The following is an 18,691-nucleotide window of genomic DNA, read 5'->3' as shown; positions in this document are numbered from 1 at the left end:
GCGACTCAGCAATTCTGAAGTACTGGGCGCACCCGTGAGGACGGGGCACACCCTAACACTTGTAGTGTGATCACACACCTTCTCAGTACGAGTACACTGTTCCGATTAGAAAACTCTAAAAGTTTATTATGTATGTAATGGGGGCAATTTAAAGAACATGAGAATGGAGGTCATTTGTTGTGTAGAAGAATAGCGGTCACTATCTACATAGTATGGTCATCACTTGCTGTGCAGAAGAATGTGGTTATTGGTAGGTATGATGTGTTATGTCATGCTGTCCCATACATGTATACTCTGAAAGGATATTGTCACACAATTACAACAGCCAAATCCGAAATAAAGCCACCAACTGCTTTTGCATAAGTAAGATTAGTAACAACGTTTCCACCAAATCTCACCCCAAAAAAGACACTCACATTTCAAAAATGAAAGGGAACATTGTTCCCTCTCAGTCAGTAGCAAGTAAGGTATGAGCTATTATCTATACTGGCTGGTGGATGACTATTCTAATTAACAAGGACTCATATTTACTGCGACACCCAAAGAAAAGTTCTTATGTATAATTTAGCTAACAAGCTGTTTTTTTACAGTAAAATTTCCAAAAAGGACAAAAAAATGTCATTTTCTGACCATCACAATAAAAAGATACAACATTTGATGTAAAGATCTACTATATAAATGCCTAGTGGCATGTGTGAAAAAAACCAAAACCATGCTGCAGTGCCACCTGCTGGGCAGAGTTATACACTGACCTATATATTTCTTGAAGGAGAAGTGACAGTTGGGAGTGGTTGGTGGTTGCCGGGGGTGACAGTGGGGAGTTTTTAACACCCTAAGTAGCTTGATGAAGGATGTGGCGATGAAGATGAAGGATGAGGTGATGAAGAAAAATGATGAGGTGGTGACATGTGGACAAAACCACGTTAAAAAAGGGCGCTTGCGTCGGGAAGTAACGCTCTTCCCCTGAGGAGGCCTGGGCTAGGCCCAAATGCATGACAAGAACCTTTTTAACACCTTAAGTAGCTTGGCGAATAGCAGATGTGGTGCCGTTGTTTAAAAAGGGGACGAGATCACAACCAGAGAATTATAGACCTGTAAGCCTGACATCAATAGTGGGGAAACTACTGGAAGGTATTTTAAGGGACAGTATTTAGGATTACTTGGTACGCAATAAAATTATTAGTGGGAATCAACATGGATTTGTGAGGGATAGGTCATGTCAAACTAATCTAATTAGTTTCTACGAGGAAGTTAGTGGGAACTTAGACCAGGGCAGGACAGTAGATGTGGTCTACTTAGATTTTGCAAAAAGCCTTTGATACAGTGCCACACAAGAGGTTGGTTTACAAAATAAGGGAACTGGGTCTAGAAATCAAAATTTGTACTTGGATCGAAAAATGGTTAGAGAATAGGGAACAGAGAATTGTGATAAATGGAACATTTTCTAATTGGTCAAAGGTCTTAAGTGGAGTTCCTCAAGGTTCCGTGCTGGGACCACTCCTTTTTAATATATTTATTAATGACCTTGGTGATGGTTTAGAGAGTAAAGTTTCTATTTTTGCAGATGACACTAAACTCTGTAAGGTAATAAAATCAGAGCAAGATGTAGCTTCTCTACAGAGGGACTTAAATAAACTGGAGGATTGGGCGGCTAAATGGAATATGAGGTTTAACACAGATAAATGTAAGGTTATGCATTCAGGGATCAAAAACAAGAAAGCAATCTATAAATTAAATGGAATTAATTTGGGAGAATCTATAATGGAAAAGGATTTGGGAGTGCTCATAGACAGTAGACTTAGCAATAGTGCTCAATGTCAAGCAGCAGCTGCAAGGGCAAACAAAGTATTGGCATGCATAAAAAGGAGCATAGATGCAAGGGAAGACAGTGTAATTTTGCCACTGTATAAATCATTGGTAAGACCTCATCTTGAATATGCAGTACAGTTCTGGGCACCACTCTATAAAAAAGATAATTTGGAACTAGAAAGGGTTCAGAGAAGGGCGACAAAATTGATAAAGGGTATGGAGTCATTAAGTTATGAGGAAAGGTTAGCCAGTTTAGGCATGTTTACTTTAGAAAAGAGGCGTCTAAGGGGAGATATGATTACTATGTACAAATACATTAGGGGTCAATACAGAGAGCTTTCATGGGAACTTTTTACCCCAAGGACCATACACAGGACACGTGGTCATCCCCTAAGGTTAGAGGAGAGGAAATTTCACAACCAGCAAAGGAAGGGGTTCTTTACAGTAAAGGCAGTCAAGATATGGAATTCATTGCCAGGGAAGGTTGTGATGGCAGATTCAATAGATATGTTTAAGAAAGGGTTAGACAAATTTTTAGCGGAAAGGTGTATCCAGGGATACGACCGTTAATTTAAAATAAAGGATAGTAGTGGATATAGGGTAAAAATTGGATTGCAATATTGAGTCTGGGGGGATTTTCAAAATTGAAACAGATGGGCGGTTGCCTACTCTGGATTAATTTCAAATATAAGTGCAGGATCGCAGGAGATCCAAAATAGGTTGAACTTGATGGACTGGTGTCTTTTTTCAACCTCATCAACTATGTTACTATGTTACTATGATTTGACTAGAATGCATGAGTATCATGCACGGGTTAACTTGTGTATATATATATATATATATAGTGGTTTGTATGCATTGTACACGTACACTCAATAGAATGCCTGCAATAACAAAACATTCTGTAAGCATTCTATGCATGTCCACTATGCAACATTGCCATCCTCTGCCTGTAAGAGGGAAATGCATGTATATAGGGCTTGGATCATTTTTTTTGGAGTACAAAAGCACAGAAACACTGCGTACAATGGTGCCCGTTTTGCTCATTGTTTATAATAATCTTTCATTATCATCATCATTGTTTATTTGTATGGCACCACAGATTTTTTTGGGCAGAATAATAAATGCATGAATGCAATTAACAGAACAAATTGCAAGGCAAACAGAAAAATCCAGCAACCGACACGACAAAAGACAGCATCAGACATGACAAGGAACACACAAGGTAGGCGGATAGCGGACATGAGACAGAAAGTAGAAAGGACCCTGCCTGTGACAGCTTACGTTCTAGAGGGGTAGGGGTAGGGGGGGGTGGGGGGTGAGGAAAGACAATAGGATCATGTGGGACAGTTTAGTTTGGGGTTTAAACCAGGTGATAGAGCAGCGTGGAGAGAAAACTTGGAGAGTAAAGAGCATAGTAGATGTGTATAGTGGTGGAGCAGATTGTTAAGGTACTAAGTGTGAGGTTCATGATGGTGCCATAGCCTGGGGTTCTGATGGAGTCCAGGCAGAGAGAAGGTAGAATGGAAAGTAGAAAACTGGTGTATTTGAGCTTGGAGGCGAGTCACCCAAACACCCAGCTGGATATCAGTCTAGGTGCTTTATCAAAATAAAGTATTAAAATTTAAACTTATGTGAGCCATTAAAGATGATCCAATATTCCCTTACTCTCATAAACATTTAAAAAAATAAAGGAGGAAGTGTTTAGTGAAAACTGTAAATGGCAGTTAATTAAAGGGTAGTCCAAAAGTGATAGAAGGCACTTCCCAAAAGTGGCATGGGAGCGTGTACCTATGTATCTGCTTGGAGCAAAAAGTATGATTTGCAAAGAAAAAAAAAATCACTGTTAATCTGAATTGTTGTAGCTTCATAAATGACTCTTCGTGATTCTTTATTGGTGAGCTTTGTGCTTAACAAAATGGCACTCATAATTGAAAATAATTGCTTTGGGTGAAGGTAATTGGCACTGTTCCCGTCCTCATCTTATCGGTATCAAGGCAGCTCCCTCCCCAGTGGATCTGAAGAACAAAATATTCAAGATAAGTAGAACTCCAATTTTAAATTAACTCCTTCAACTCTATTTTGGTGGAGTTTTTCTTCAATGTCCTGCACAATTTTTAAAGCCCTTCTGAGCACTGAAACTAAAGGTCTATATAATATCATACATTTTCTCTGTCTTATGATAATTTGCCAATGCAGACAAGTATTCTGCTAGTGATTTTTGTTTTGCTGCTTGTATAAAATGATGAAATGACTAAGTAATTATTAAATGCTTTGTTAGCCACTGTACCATAACAATACTCTGGAAAAGATTATTTTTCTCTCAAGTCAAAATTACATTACACTTACTTTATGCTTTACAAGTGACCTGTTTAACGTCAATTTCAGGATAATATAAAGAATAGTCTGACAAACTTTTTAGAAGGCCAGGACTATACAGGTGACAAGGGGGACACCACTACAGCTGGAGGAACAATGTTTTCCCACCGAGACATTGAATTGGCAAATGCATTGTTGCTGGTTTTTTTGCCTGTCTTTTTCAGGAGTAGCACATATAGAATTGACAAAAGGTTGTATTGATAAATCTTTTATTTTTTCTATTTAACTATGTAATTATCTTACTATGGGGCATATTTAACAAATCACAGTAGTGCACTATTGTGCACTTACCATGGAATTAAAGTCCCGATGTGCCCTCCGCAAATTTATTAAAGGTGCATCGCAGCAGATATCATGGATATCTGCTGCTTTGCACTCCTGATCGTTTTTGCGAGCAGTCACCAGTCAACAGAATGGTGACTGCTCTGGCCGCAATCTAACAAGTCCCGAATTATTATTTTTTTCGGGAACTTGTCTTGATAATGTACGCCAGCTGAAGCTGGCGTACATCATCGGAATTGAAGAAATTCACTACTGTCAGCTCTGCTCCGAAGAGCAGAGCTGGACAGCGCATGTGTGGAGGGATCACATGATCCCTCCCTGTCACTCAGCGCGCTCTCTCTGCAACGATAGTTGCAGAGACAGAGTGGGGACTTTGTGCGCATGTGCACTGCACATGCGCAATTGAAGGAAGAAGAGGAGATCCCGAGACAGCGCGTCCGAAGAGGGGGGTAAGTGTGATTTTTTCTATCACAGAAACAGCAGTTTTTCGGAACTGCTGTTTCTGTGTTCCCTTTTTAATAAATGTGAGAAATAGTTCAATCCTTATCCTTGCGGTAAGGATTGATAACTATTTCTCACTTTTGCCGATTAATGATAAATGTGCCCCCTATGTAACTTACACAATTAAATAGCAGTTTTCACTATTTGGTCAATTCCTCAAGTACAGTTAATCGTGTATTACTTTATTTTTCACTCTTAAAATATCAACCTCACAAGTATTACGTATGAACCACCTGTGCCAATGCACCTAAAAACACATTGCACGGAATATGCCGTAACAATGAGCATTGCAGCCCCCTCTACTAAGACTTTACACCACTGATTAGCTAGCCGCTTATCGTCCAATTTTTTAATACTTTCCACTATACATTGCTTGTTACTTATTTAGAAGTGTTCTATGTAAAATAGTGCAAAAAACTTTGATAAAACCTAGGTAAGCTATGCCTATAGCTGCCTTGTCTACATGACCGCCCTCAGTACTACCACGTTACAGTAGGTTTTATACATTGCTTGCATTTGTGCAGAAATAAATTATTGACCATTCTAACTTTTGAAGTCTGTGTCTGGACTAGCCAACAGCTTTATCTTTTTTACCTTTTAATAATTGCCTATTGAGGCTGGATCACTTATAAATAACTTATTGTAATAATATATTTTAATTATTAGCATAGTGTGCCAAATTATATTGTTGCAAATGTACTGATTCTTGATACTGTGCATTAGAAATATACTTACTTTATTATATTGTGTTGTATTTTTGTATATGAAATGCATTAATGTCTGCGGCATTGGTTTGTAACTTCGGAGACAGTTTTGCTGTTAGCAGTAAGTCTTTTCATGTGATGTGACAAACACCTGCTTTGGCCTGAAATCCCACCAGGGGGTCGTTACCTGTGTGCATATCTTGTTAGAGAGACAGGAAGCCTTCTAACAATATAGACAGCACATTTTGAGGTAATTAGGTTGATGTGGAAGTTAAATTGTGTTAGATGCAAGATTAGATTATATCCTGATGTTAAATTATCTGATCAGATGTTCTGGTGCCAGCTAGGAAGGGGCTGGGTTAACCCCTGCCCACATGTGTCAAAAACTGTATAAAAGGCCCCTGTTTGACCATTGTTATTATTGTTCCATCTGATCTTCAGATCACTGGTACCATAAACCAGTGTGACTTGTCTTTATTAGGACATTTGAGCTAATAAACATCATTTGCCTCAAGATCTTGCTTGACATCTTCTTCCCTGCTGTAATTCCTGTGACCTGCATGTTACAACCAAATCTAATCCGTTTTCCGGCTGTTCTGAGGTTTGGGCCCAGCATCTAGTACCACTGCTCTGCCTGCTACCTGCAGCTCTGGCCAGTGTGATAGGCCAGGAGGGATCATACACAGCAACCTTGATTTACAGGAAGAGGTCAGTGGTATCAGCCCAGGTGCCCAGTATAGTAGCAGCACCTCAATGCTGTGAGAATTTTTTTGCAAGGTAAAAAATGGCACATTTCATAGTGTTCCCAGTGACCAACATAATGGTAGCAAAGGTTAAATTAGTGTGTTCTGTGTAGCACAGTGCGCTACTGCAAAAAAAATGTACTTGCTACACATTACATAAGAGGTTGCACATAATAGTGAAAAAATATACAATTCACATGTGTGTCTGGCATAAAAGGGGTTGGGTACTCTTTAACGGTGCGGAAAGTTCCCACACCAAGGAGTCCTACACCTAAAATCTGAATGTCTGAAAAAACGATTTTAATATAGGCAGACTCACCTCCAAAACGACGCTGTAGATCGCTGCTGGATGCTGACCGCAAGTTATTACGAATAGACAGGTGTCCGTCACTAAACTTTCATGTCATCGCAACCTTTATCAATTTTAATTTAAAGCGGCAATGTCAGGCCCCGCAGGTTTAGTGTTTAAACACTTAACTCGACATTGCCGCTTTAAATTAAAATTGACAGAGGTCACGATGACGTGAAAGTCTAGTGACGGACACCAGTGTCGCATCCAAAGTATGCCATGGATTGATTGTGAGCTCATACACAAATAGAGGAAAACTTTATTCATTCGCGGCCGGGAGAGACAATAAATACACGCACAGGTGAGGTGTAGTATATGCTCTAACTTTATCAAAACAAATCATCATCTTTTTAGAATGTTTCAGTCACGTAGACATTTTAACACTGCACAAGCGTGAATTACAAAGCCCAACATCAGCAAATATTGCAAAGAACAAAGAAAGATATACATGTCCTGTGAAACTGGACATAACTGTTACAAATCATGATTGCAGTTCTTCATGTCCTTGAAACTTGCCAACAAAACTAAAGCCTATGGGTAAATGACACTGCTAGTGTATCTCATTGCTGGTGTACCTGGGCTGGTACTCCTGACCTCTTACTGTGGATCAGGGTTGCTGTGAATGGATCCCCCCCTGGCCTATCACACTGACCAGGGCTTCTGGGTAGCAGGCGGAGCGGTGGTACTGGAAAGCTTGGGTCCAAACCTCATACAGCCGGCGAACGGATTACATTTAAGGTCTAATCTGTAGATCACAGGAATACAGCAATATTGAAGATGTTTTTAAGCAGGTCTTGAAGCAAGATGTTTATTTGCTCTCACTGATTAGAGGTATCAGTGATCAAGTCAGATGTTGAAATCAGAAGAACACTTACATGCTCACACAGCTCATCTTTTATACAGTTCATAAATAGTCTATTTTTAGAATCAGGATGTACCCTGCTTCCCAAAACATAGATTTACATGCATTTTAAGGCTAACAAACACTTATCTATGAAATTCACTCTGGGCAAAAGGCCACACAGTAACGACCCCCTGCTGGGCCTTTGGCCAGAGTAGGCATGACACTTCATCACAAAACTTCGTTAGCACTTCCTGCTATCAGACTTCCTTGCACATATGCCTAATTGGAGGTTTCCACTTGCAACCTTACAAATCCTAAACAATGACACTTCCATACTAAATACATCCCAATACACATAAGACCTCCGTCCACAAAGGCCTATTGTATCAGATATATGCATCAGAAATAAGGCATATCCTTTAGTAAGGTGAAAACAGGAAAAAACTGTTTCTACCCTGGTCTCAGAAATAACGATTTCCTATCTCAGAATATATACAATATTAAAAAGAAGTGCATTGGCAGTTTATATAAATCAGCGTCCTGCGCTATTTCCCTTAAATAAATTGATACCATAAGTTATTTATGAGTGATCCAGTCACAATAAGCTTATAGCAGTATAATGAACATGCTGTGATTGTTTTTTCTCACATATTTCTGTGGTGTGTAACCGACTCCCCCTCCTACAGGCCAGATCTGGCAATTAATTTTTATCTATGTCTTGGTTACCTTCAACTCAAGGCTGTAGGATTACTTTTTACAAAACTGCACTTTCAGCAATTAAATTAATTACATTTCTAAAGCAGCTAAATAACTATGCATGATACAAAATGGTAGCACAAAAATAACATGGAGTCTGACATGAAATATCAGATTTATCACCTGTGTATTCAGAATAACTTGCGGTCAGCATCCTGCTGCGGTCAGAGATCGGTTTGGGGGTAAGTATGCTTAAAAATTTTTTTTTCAGACATTCAGATTTTAGGTGTAAGACTTATCGGTGTCGGAATGGTGATAATCATAAAAACGATTACCACTGCATAAAAGGACAGGCTTATTGCAGCCTAGCAGTGAAAGCTTGGCCTGTGTTCTATGGTAAGAAGGAAATACTCTTGCATATGTGCAACAAGCTTAGTACAGTCATTATTTAGCAAAAGTGGAGTGACAATAAAGTAAATACTGTGTTCATCAAACTTATATTACATGCAGTCCAATATTAAGCATATACAGAACATCCACGTGTACAACACACAGTACCTAACATATATCATTAGACAGCCAGGATAAGAGCCCCACATCACCACCGCCAATAGGAATTTGGAGCCCCGATATGGCAACTTCTTGGTGCCACTTCCATAGATGATTATGACAGAGTTTGTCTGCTATAGGGGTGTGACAAAACCATGTTTGGGGCATGGTCATGCGGGTGGAGGCGGGTTGGAGAGAAGAAGCGAGTAAGATGGAAGTTAGAGACACAGCAGGGGAATGGACAGGACATTGAGGAAGGTGAGAGATTGAGGACAGCAAAGGAGAGGTGGAGAATAAGACGACTATTGCACAGAATTCTGGGGCATTTTTCTAAGTTTAGTATTGGGTCATAAGTAGCTTTCTGTAGCTCATCACACTAACAAGACTAAGCAAAGACACACACTGGCCCAAGATAATCTGGATCAATGGATGAGGAATAAACGTATTAGTCTTACTACACTTATTATATTCAAGATGAGATTAAAGATCTCATTTTATCTATAAAAGTAATACATCACAGTACAGGCAGTTATAATTTGTAAAAAGTCCCTATAGTTCAGTTCAATGTGATGAAATATATATCATCAGTTTTCCTCCAACCCAGAGCTGGATTAAGGCTCTGGGGGGCCCGGGGCACTTTAGACAGGGGGGCCCCTAAGGTGTACTATGGCTATAATTTTATACATATACACAGACAATACTGTGTGCACTACTGTTAGGTGCAGGCAGCTCTGCCTTAACCAGTAGTACAGTGTGAAGCGGGACATACCTCCCAACTGTCCTTGTAGTCGGACCAAATCCTGTCTAAGCGGGACAGTTTCCCAAATTCAGGACTGCTCCAACAGGTTCAGGACAGTTGACAGCAGGGGCGGATCTAGAAAAGTATCCTACCCGGGGCGATTTAGGGGGAGCGATTTAGGCCCCGCCCCCTTTTTGACTTCAAGGCTGCCGGCGGCTGCACAATATGTGCAGGTCCGCTCGGCAGTGACAGTGTGCTGCCCGGCTGCTCTGATTGTGTTTCACAATCAGAGCATCCGGGCAGCACACTGTCACTGCCGAGCGGACCTGCACATATTGTGCAGCCGCCGGCAGCAAGCCCCTGCTAGGGGGGGCCATCGCCCATATCGCCCCCCCCTGGATCCGCCACTGGTTGACAGACTGCCTGCTCTCATCACCTGTGGCTGCTGGTGTCTTAAACTCAGTTGCTGCTTTTGTAAATCCTGGAATATTCGTGTAAATTTAAAATAGCCCTGGCATTAAATCAACAGCACATTTCATAAAAAAAAAAACTATTTCCCTCCCCACAAAACAGCCCAGCAATAAATTAATAGCATTTACATGTAACAAATAAACCCATTTCACACAACCATTTCTGACAATTAATATTTCATATTGACGTTTAATAAATTAGCCCTCCTTCTCCCCAAAATTAGACCTAAATTGATTAATAAATGAATAGTCCCGAAACCAGCACAGCATTTAAAGATCCCATCAACTCGCCTGAATTGGCCCCACTATTAAATTAAATATTACACCAACACCTGTAAAATAAATTCATAGCACCCACCAGCAAAACTACACCATTAAATTAATAGTCTCTCTCTCTTAGCAAAACTACACCATATCTCTCTCAGCAAAACTACACCAGGGGGTAAATGTATGAACATGCGGGTTATACATTTACCCCCATATCTCTCTCTCTCTCTCTCTCAGCAAAACTACACTATATCTCTCTCTCAGCAAAACTGCACCATATCTCTCTCTCTCTCTCTCTCTCTCTCTCAGCAAAACTACACCATATCTCTCTCTCTCTCAGCAAAACTACACCATATCTCTCTCTCTCTCTCAGCAAAACTGCACCATCTCTCTCTCTCTCTCTCTCAGCAAAACTGCACCATATCTCTCTCTCTCAGCAAAACTACACCATATCTCTCTCTCTCTCTCAGCAAAACTACACCATATCTCTCTCTCTCTCAGCAAAACTGCACCATATCTCTCTCTCTCTCAGCAAAACTACACCATATCTCTCTCTCTCTCTCAGCAAAACTGCACCATCTCTCTCTCTCAGCAAAACTGCACCATCTCTCTCTCTCTCTCTCTCTCAGCAAAACTGCACCAAATCTCTCTCTCTCTCAGCAAAACTACACCATATCTCTCTCTCTCTCAGCAAAACTGCACCATATCTCTCTCTCTCAGCAAAACTACACCATTAATATATCTCTCTCTCACACACACTTAAAAAGACAACTTGGCAAATGTCCAACACCCAACCATCGCTACCTCGCAAGTGTTGTACTACAACACTCAGCTGTCATCATTCTCCTGTTTGTGCGGCTGTCAGCTGTAAATCCCCCTCATGCAGGCACTCACTACTCAGCAATACAAACCCTCCCCCTCCAGACGGACAAATCCTTGGCAGCAGGCCAGATCTGCTGTACATTTTTACATATTTACGCCGACTTCTAGTTGCTGCACATGCGCAGCAGCTTCTCTCCTTCCAGCCCGCGGCGGGGGGCCCTCAGAGAGAGGGGGGCCCGGGGCACGTGCCCCCTGTGCCCCCCCCTTAATCCGGCCATGCTCCAAACCAGTGTTAAAATAAATTCATGAATCAAAAGAATTTCCTGCACTTCTCAAAATCAGGAATAGAATATGCAACCAAGTCAAACCAACAATAACATATCCAAAGATATTAAAACTGGAAGGTACAAAAAAAAACAAAAAAAACCCAAAAAACTGGAAGGTACATAATAAAAGTTCTTGCATACCAGTATGCAATTTCAATTAATAGGATCTTGCCATGTGGAAAGGATTCGCCCCAGCATCTCTTTTGTATCTTCCATCTGCTTCCTTTTTATGGATGCCTCTGAGAGCCCCAAAAATGAATTTCCGATGTCTAAATCTTTCTGGGGAACTTTAGTTGCTTTCTCTGTTTGCTGGGAAAACTTGGAAAAGCAGTGGGTAGATAGCCACAATTTGCTTCCAATATCATTAACTCTGAAGACACAATGGGAATAGTTTTGTACTGGGCCTTCAAACCCACTGATGTGGAATGCTGTTTGGTGGTTCTCCATGTCTGTGTCTGTGTACTTCAGTCTTCAGGAAGACAGCAAAAGAGGTGTCTCTGTGGTAGAAAGTGGTGTTCCCCTATTGTTATGTGAAGCTTAACATAGTTGATTTATTGATGACACAATGCTAGGTGTGGCATAAAATGCAGCCATTGGGAGGTATAGTTCTCTATATGCAATGGCTAACTGACATGACTAGCTGACAGGAGTCACGGGAAGATACCCCACTTTACAGACCCTGAAAGTCAGAACTGCTGAGGGGGGTTAATGATGGCCTTCAGATTACTTTGAAAACTTAGAGTTCAACAGCATTAAGATCACTTAACAACATTCATTTAACAATTATTTACCCTGTTTAAATCATAAAATATGGTGTATGATCAGTATGTTAGAAAGCATAAAACACTGTTAGAATTCATATCCTTTCTAGACACTACGTTGTTGTTGTGACAAAAACACTAAAGGCAGAGCATATCCATAGTTTGTTATGGGAGCATCTGTACTAAGTCTCCAGAGGATGTCACAGACATTACACTAATTGGTTCCTTGTGTACTTATGTCTCCAGGCCCTTTCTGTATTGTCACCAGGGTAATTGAAGGTTATTACAGCATTTCAAGAAATTTGCTAAATCTTTTCATTTATATACCCAGTCATATCTAGTTTCTTCTTCACTGATTATATATATATATATATATATATATATATATATATATATATATATATATATATATATATATAATTTATTTATTTATTTATTTAACATTTAGTTATATGGGGCCAGTATACTCACCCACTGTGCAACGATCAGGGTGACATAGCAATAGAACATGTGGCAAAGTATACATAGCATACATGTTCTATATATTATAATTATATAGTGGCATGATAGGCCATGATATGAAAGCATTGGTCTGTGATGCTGCCTGGCAATGGTTTGCTATGCTGGCTATATAACTGTATATGGTGGGCGTTGAGACTTTATATAGTTGTCATATGGATGTACTCAATGCACCGATTTTAGATGGCAATGTATCATTATGATAATGTTGGACAGTTTGGCACACTATAGGTAAGGATAGTCTTTAAACCTGTTAGAAGTCCAAGATAGATGAACACCCACCTTTTATCAGAAACTCACCTGACTGGTGTAGAATAGTCAGTTGTCCTGACATAAAAGACAGGATCATTTTGAATGTCTCACTCAGTGCTCTGTTGTCCCATTTTGGCAGCTGAAATGAATGGTCAAGGTCCTCAGTGCCCCATTTCGGCTGCCAAAATGGGGCACCGAGAACCTTAACCATTCATTCTGTGTGCCAAAACAGATGTCTGAGTACCTTAGCCATCCATTCCGGGTGCCAGAATGTGGCTATAAGTACCTTAGCCATCCCTTCAGTGTGCCGAAACAGATGTCTGAGTACCTTAGCGATCAATTCCGGGTGCTGGAATGTGGCTCTGAGTACCTTAGACATCTGTTCAGTGTGCCAGAATGGATGTCCAAGTATCTTAGCCATCCATTCCGAGTGCCAGGATGGTTGTCCGAGTAGTTTAGCCATCCGTTCCAGTTGCCGGAATGGATGTGCAAGTACTTTGGCAACCCATTCCGGGTGCCGGAATGGATGCTTAATGTACTCAGACATCCATTCCAGGTCCCGGAATAGATGGCTAAAGTACTCAGAAACCCATTCCAGCAGCTGGAATGGATGGTTAAGGTCCTCAGAGGCCCGGTTATGGCAACCGGATTAGTTGGCAAGGGTACTCTGAACCCCATTCAGGCACCCAGAATGAACGTTCGGGGTACTCTGAGCCGCATTCCGGCAGACAGAATGGATGGTTAAGGTACTCAGAACCCAGTTTCGGCAGTCGAAATGGATGGTTAATGTACTCACAGACACATTCCTCTGCAAGAAATGTATGGCTCAGTAGTTCAGACCCCATTCCATCACCCGGAATGGATGGGTAAGGTACAAAGAAATCCATTCTGGCAAGGAGAATGAATGGCTAATGTCAATGCCGTAACTAGACATTTAAGTGTCCTGGGCGAGACAGGGCACCGACGTCCCCCATCTAAGTGGGAGTGACATTTGCCGAGTGGGTGTGGCCAACCGAATGTGGGGGTGTGGCTAGCACTTTGCTGAAAGAATTCTCAGTTACACATATTTGCAAATGCATGATGTGTGTGTATGTATATATATATATATATATATATATATATATATATATATATATATATCATGCATTTGCAAATATATGTAACGGAGAATTCCTATATATATATATATATATATATATATATATATATATATATATATACTCACGCACACAAAACCTAATAAACCCTGTCTCCGTGTAATTATGTGTTATACATAAGAATTTGACTTATTGTTCCTCTTTTTTCGTGTGTGCCATCGGTGGAACTAGTTAGATCATGTTTATAGCTCACACTGTATATAAGTGGGCTGGAATAGTAGGTTGGATATGGAGGAGGTAGGTGGAAGGGATGAATAACGGTAGTGGTATAGAATTGAGAATTATGCTCTTATAAAGCAGTTTGTTGTGGAGATGACTTTTCCTCTCTAGCAGTGGTGGTCAGCTGTGATCGGCGTTGTAGCTGTGGCTGAGCGGCTTCCTGCATTGGCATTTGGAACACAAATTTGCGTTCCTAAATCTGAACTTTCTGATTTCGGTGGTATGCGTTCCACTGCTTCTGATGCCGGGAATGAGTTGTTTCTTGTGGGGGAAGCTGGTAATATCGGTCAGGCAGACGGAGGCTAGAGTTTTGGTTCAAGTGGGGCGATGTATGAAGTGATTGATCCTGGACACAGAGGCAGGAAGCGGGTGGCTGCTGCACCTCCTTGGGCGTGCGTCTTGGGTGACGGCACCTGCCTAGTTACGGCTCTGGCTAATGTAGTCAGAACCGCATTTCGGCAATGAATGTATGGTTAAGGTACTCAGAGCTCCATTCTAACAGACAGAATGGATAACAACAATATATAGCTACAATACATACAGTATATAGAGCGCTGCAGGGAACTGACTCATTCCAGCATTCCAGTTTTCACCCATACCCGGAATTACAGTATGTTCTTTCAGACCATTTACTAGTAAAACTGCCCTAAATATTTAGATAGAATAATTTGCTTGATCCTAAGACAAGATAACATGGTAATTTGCGTTTTATAAAAATAAGGAGGGAACTTTCAACTTCAACTCTACGAAACAATTATTATTTTGTTCATATATACATGTAGAATAACGTGTTATGCACACTAGCTGAGTGGAAGTTTCAAGGAGGCTTACAATAAATTGGTCAATGGAAGTTTTCTATATCTGCAATAGCAGTCTCTTGTCATCATATTTAGATACTTTCTCTTTAAAAAAAATAATACATCATATCTGTCAACATCACGATGTTCTCCTAACACAGCAGTCCCAGCCTATAGAAAGGGAATGACTGCTTAATTCAGTATGAGATTGGTCTAGTCTATAATTTACAGAACGAGGGTGGGATTAACTAATACAATGAAAAAAACAAGCTGGTGTATCACGCATCCATGTTGGGTTTGCAGAAATCTGTGAGAGAGGGAGGGGGATTAGAGGACCTCAGAAAGATCAGCACAGGTACCTGAGAAATCACGTTATTATTACTACTGGGATTCCCAGCTCAGACACTTCCCCTCCCGGACTGACAGCTGCACTAGCAGACCACAGCCTATTTATACATGGGGAGGTGCACCATGCATGCACGATTAACCTCATCACTCCTGAAACAAATTAGCTCACACCCATGTCTCCACAATAACTCACTGCTGTAGCTAAATGCATTGGGCAGACCTAGTGGTAAACCATGCTTGAAGGTGGTCTCAGCAGTTTATTTCCATTGTCCTAGAGGGAAATAAATGGTTGTTTCCATTGTGCCAGGGCTCTTGCCTGTCTGTATCAATGCATACAGCTGCCCACACCTCATCCTCCTGCAGACTGAAACATGCTACCCGGCAGCAGCAACAGCAGCAGCACAATCTGAGCCTTGACACTGAGCTTGTGGTCGTCGGGTAAGTGCTGCCAGTACTTCCTACTACCATAACTGACACAGCTAACTGAGGTTTGAGGCGTATGTATGCAATAGAACCAGAAGAGTAAATGAATTGTGTTGTTGTTATAGATACAGTATATTCAGTTAAAATGATTTCATTCCATTCCATCTATCTAGATGCACCTAAGTTAAAAAAAATTCTACATAACATGTACCATACAAGATGTATTTGTGTGATGTATCAAAACCTTGCATGTGCAGAATACAGTTTTAAGTACTGTACATTAATAGAATTAGTTTGTCCAGTCCCCTGTTCTGCATGAATAATATTTGTAATGTATTTAGTGAGTCCAATGCCATTTTGGGATATAGAGATTCTATTCGTAAGCTGTTCATATTTTTCACAACCTGTGGTCTTCTCATCATATTTGGCTGTTTTGCTCGAGATAAACTTATTTCTTAATAAACATGTAAACAAAAGAATAAATGGATCTTAACTGAAAAATTGAAACACAAACTTGAACTCATGTCTTTATTTTAATGTGTGAGCTTAGATCAAGAATGAAATTGTTCTGCAGCTGCCACTTAGGGCAGGGCAATCCAAACTCCACGCTTCATGGAGTTAGACGGTTTTGCTTCTCATCAATTTTAAGTAGACACCAACATTCAGAGTACTGGCGTTATTCTAGATAAATGATCAATGACATCTTAATGACAATAAGAATGATTTGGTTTAAAGTTGTAGACTCTAGGAATATGGTAGGATAAAGTACAATAAATTGAATGAATGTAATTAATAAGTTAATGCTAATTTTAAACTCCCTGAAGTTATTTTTTTCTATAATAATTATTGTATTTTTTTACTGTACACTTTATTTTAGATTAAGGTCGTATCTTGGACACAATAGCAGTCTACAGTTATTTGATGCCAATTTAAATTAATCTCTAGAAGGTGTATGCTAACAGCTGATAAATGATTATATCAACCAACGTGCTCATCATATGCGTTCATTAATATTACATTACAATGGAATATTGCATTTCGTCCTCAAGGTGTTATTTAATACGACTTTGTTGTAGATCTCAAACTTGACTGAACATCAGGACAATTTAAGCCCTTTCATTTGTCACCTTTGTTGATATGAGGTTGTCCATACTTTCCTAATTAATCACTTACTAACTATAGCTCTCATCTATTATTAAATCATTTAGGGAGTCTGAAAACAGTTGTTAGTCACAATATACTTTATGTATTCTCTGTCTAACCATACGTAACTATTCAATGAGGATTTGCTATCTGTTTTCATTATCCACGTCGTCAAATTGCTGACTCATTTTTCCATTAATAGAAATATCTAAACTGTCATTATGAGAAAGCTGAAAGAGAGCGTGAGATGATCAGGAGGCTATTTAGTAGAAAATGGTTTAGTATATGTACTAGCTGACCGTAGTAAACTGTATTTGTGGCAACATCCTTAACAGTGTAAGAAGTTGAATAAAAATATTCAAGTTATAAGAAAAGCTGATTCGACTATATATCATTTGACCTTTATTTTAATTTTACATCTATTTAATTTCTGTAGGTAGGGAACCTCTCTGAAATATAATATATGGAAATTATATTGTTATAATGTATACATATTTGTCAAATCTGATAGCACAAAAAAGAAGTTACCTAACTTTGTGAAATCAGGACTTATCATTCAGTAGTAACAGTCCACACAGCCTTCAAATGTTTGAACGCTCTCTGAAAACCCATCTCTTTATTAGGGTTCACCCTACTCTCACCTATACTCCACACACTAATGTACCCTCGCACCTGTCCCAGTCTCCACTCTGAGCCACATCCGCCCATCTTGTTTCAGCTGGGCCATCTTCTACTTAGCATGTAACCTCTCTCATGGAAAGGGAGGAGGCCCTCCCTACCCTGTATTTACATGTCTACATTTATTTAGTTTACCTTGTATGTCTCTGTTTTTTGTATTCTGCGCTGTTCACCACTGTCCAAAGTTGCAGAACACTGTGGTGCCTTACAGGTCAACTATAATAACAAGAACATTAACCGTATATATAATGTAATAATGTATATGAATATTCACATTTTGAATGTGCTGCATATACAGATGCATGCTTGTGCACACTTCATACACAGTATATCATTATACAATCATTGTGGCATACAGGTGGTGGACAAAAAAATGAAAATAAAACAAGTAAATTAATTAAGTGTGGGGTCAATATGTGCAGCCAGTTTGACCTGTATTGTCGCAGAACCAATGTCTGGAATTGTGCAGTAGGGAAGCAGCACTATTCTTACACAAGAAAGCCACTCAAGTGATACCTGGGCAATGTTGGAAAATGCTTTCTTTGGCATTTTTCCAAATATCCCATAAATTGTTGAGTGAAATCAGATCTGGTGACTGCCAAGGCATGACTTATAGATAATATCAGCGTCATCTTTATCAAACCATTGGGCAACCACACATAGTCTGCGGATGGGGGCATTGACATCCTGGAAGATCAACCTCTTGTTAGGTCTTCTGGAAAGAAATTCTGCTACATGGGGAGCAACATTAGTAGCAGTTTGCATTGATATTGTCCTCTAAAGGAATTTGTGCACCCAAGTCATGCCATGAAATTTGCCCTACACATTATAGAACCACCTGTATGTTTGGAAACAAGCACCCAGTGCTGAAGAGTTCTTAAGGTTGGTGTCACACGTGCTTAGGTTCATTTGTC

The 18,691-nt window shown here is 40.0% G+C and overlaps 1 protein-coding gene across 2 annotated transcripts in view; it reads left to right on the top strand.

The window, feature by feature from the left end:
* Positions 1–18,691, top strand: part of FAM149A (family with sequence similarity 149 member A) — a 72,234-nt gene that overhangs the window by 30,926 nt on the left and 22,617 nt on the right. Inside the window, exon 1 of one of the 2 annotated variants that reach the window (XM_075196755.1) lies at positions 15,466–15,971. The exons of the other annotated variant lie outside the window; for it this stretch is intronic. Coding sequence (XP_075052856.1) covers positions 15,862–15,971 — 110 coding nt within the window. The 5' untranslated portion in view covers positions 15,466–15,861. Of the gene's footprint in view, positions 1–15,465; positions 15,972–18,691 lie in introns of those variants that run through there. 2 annotated transcript variants of the gene reach the window in all.

This window comes from Mixophyes fleayi, chromosome 1 (genome assembly GCF_038048845.1).
Source record: "Mixophyes fleayi isolate aMixFle1 chromosome 1, aMixFle1.hap1, whole genome shotgun sequence".
In the NCBI taxonomy this organism is placed as follows: Eukaryota; Metazoa; Chordata; class Amphibia; order Anura; family Limnodynastidae; genus Mixophyes; species Mixophyes fleayi.
This window is presented reverse-complemented; position numbering and strand designations above follow the sequence as displayed.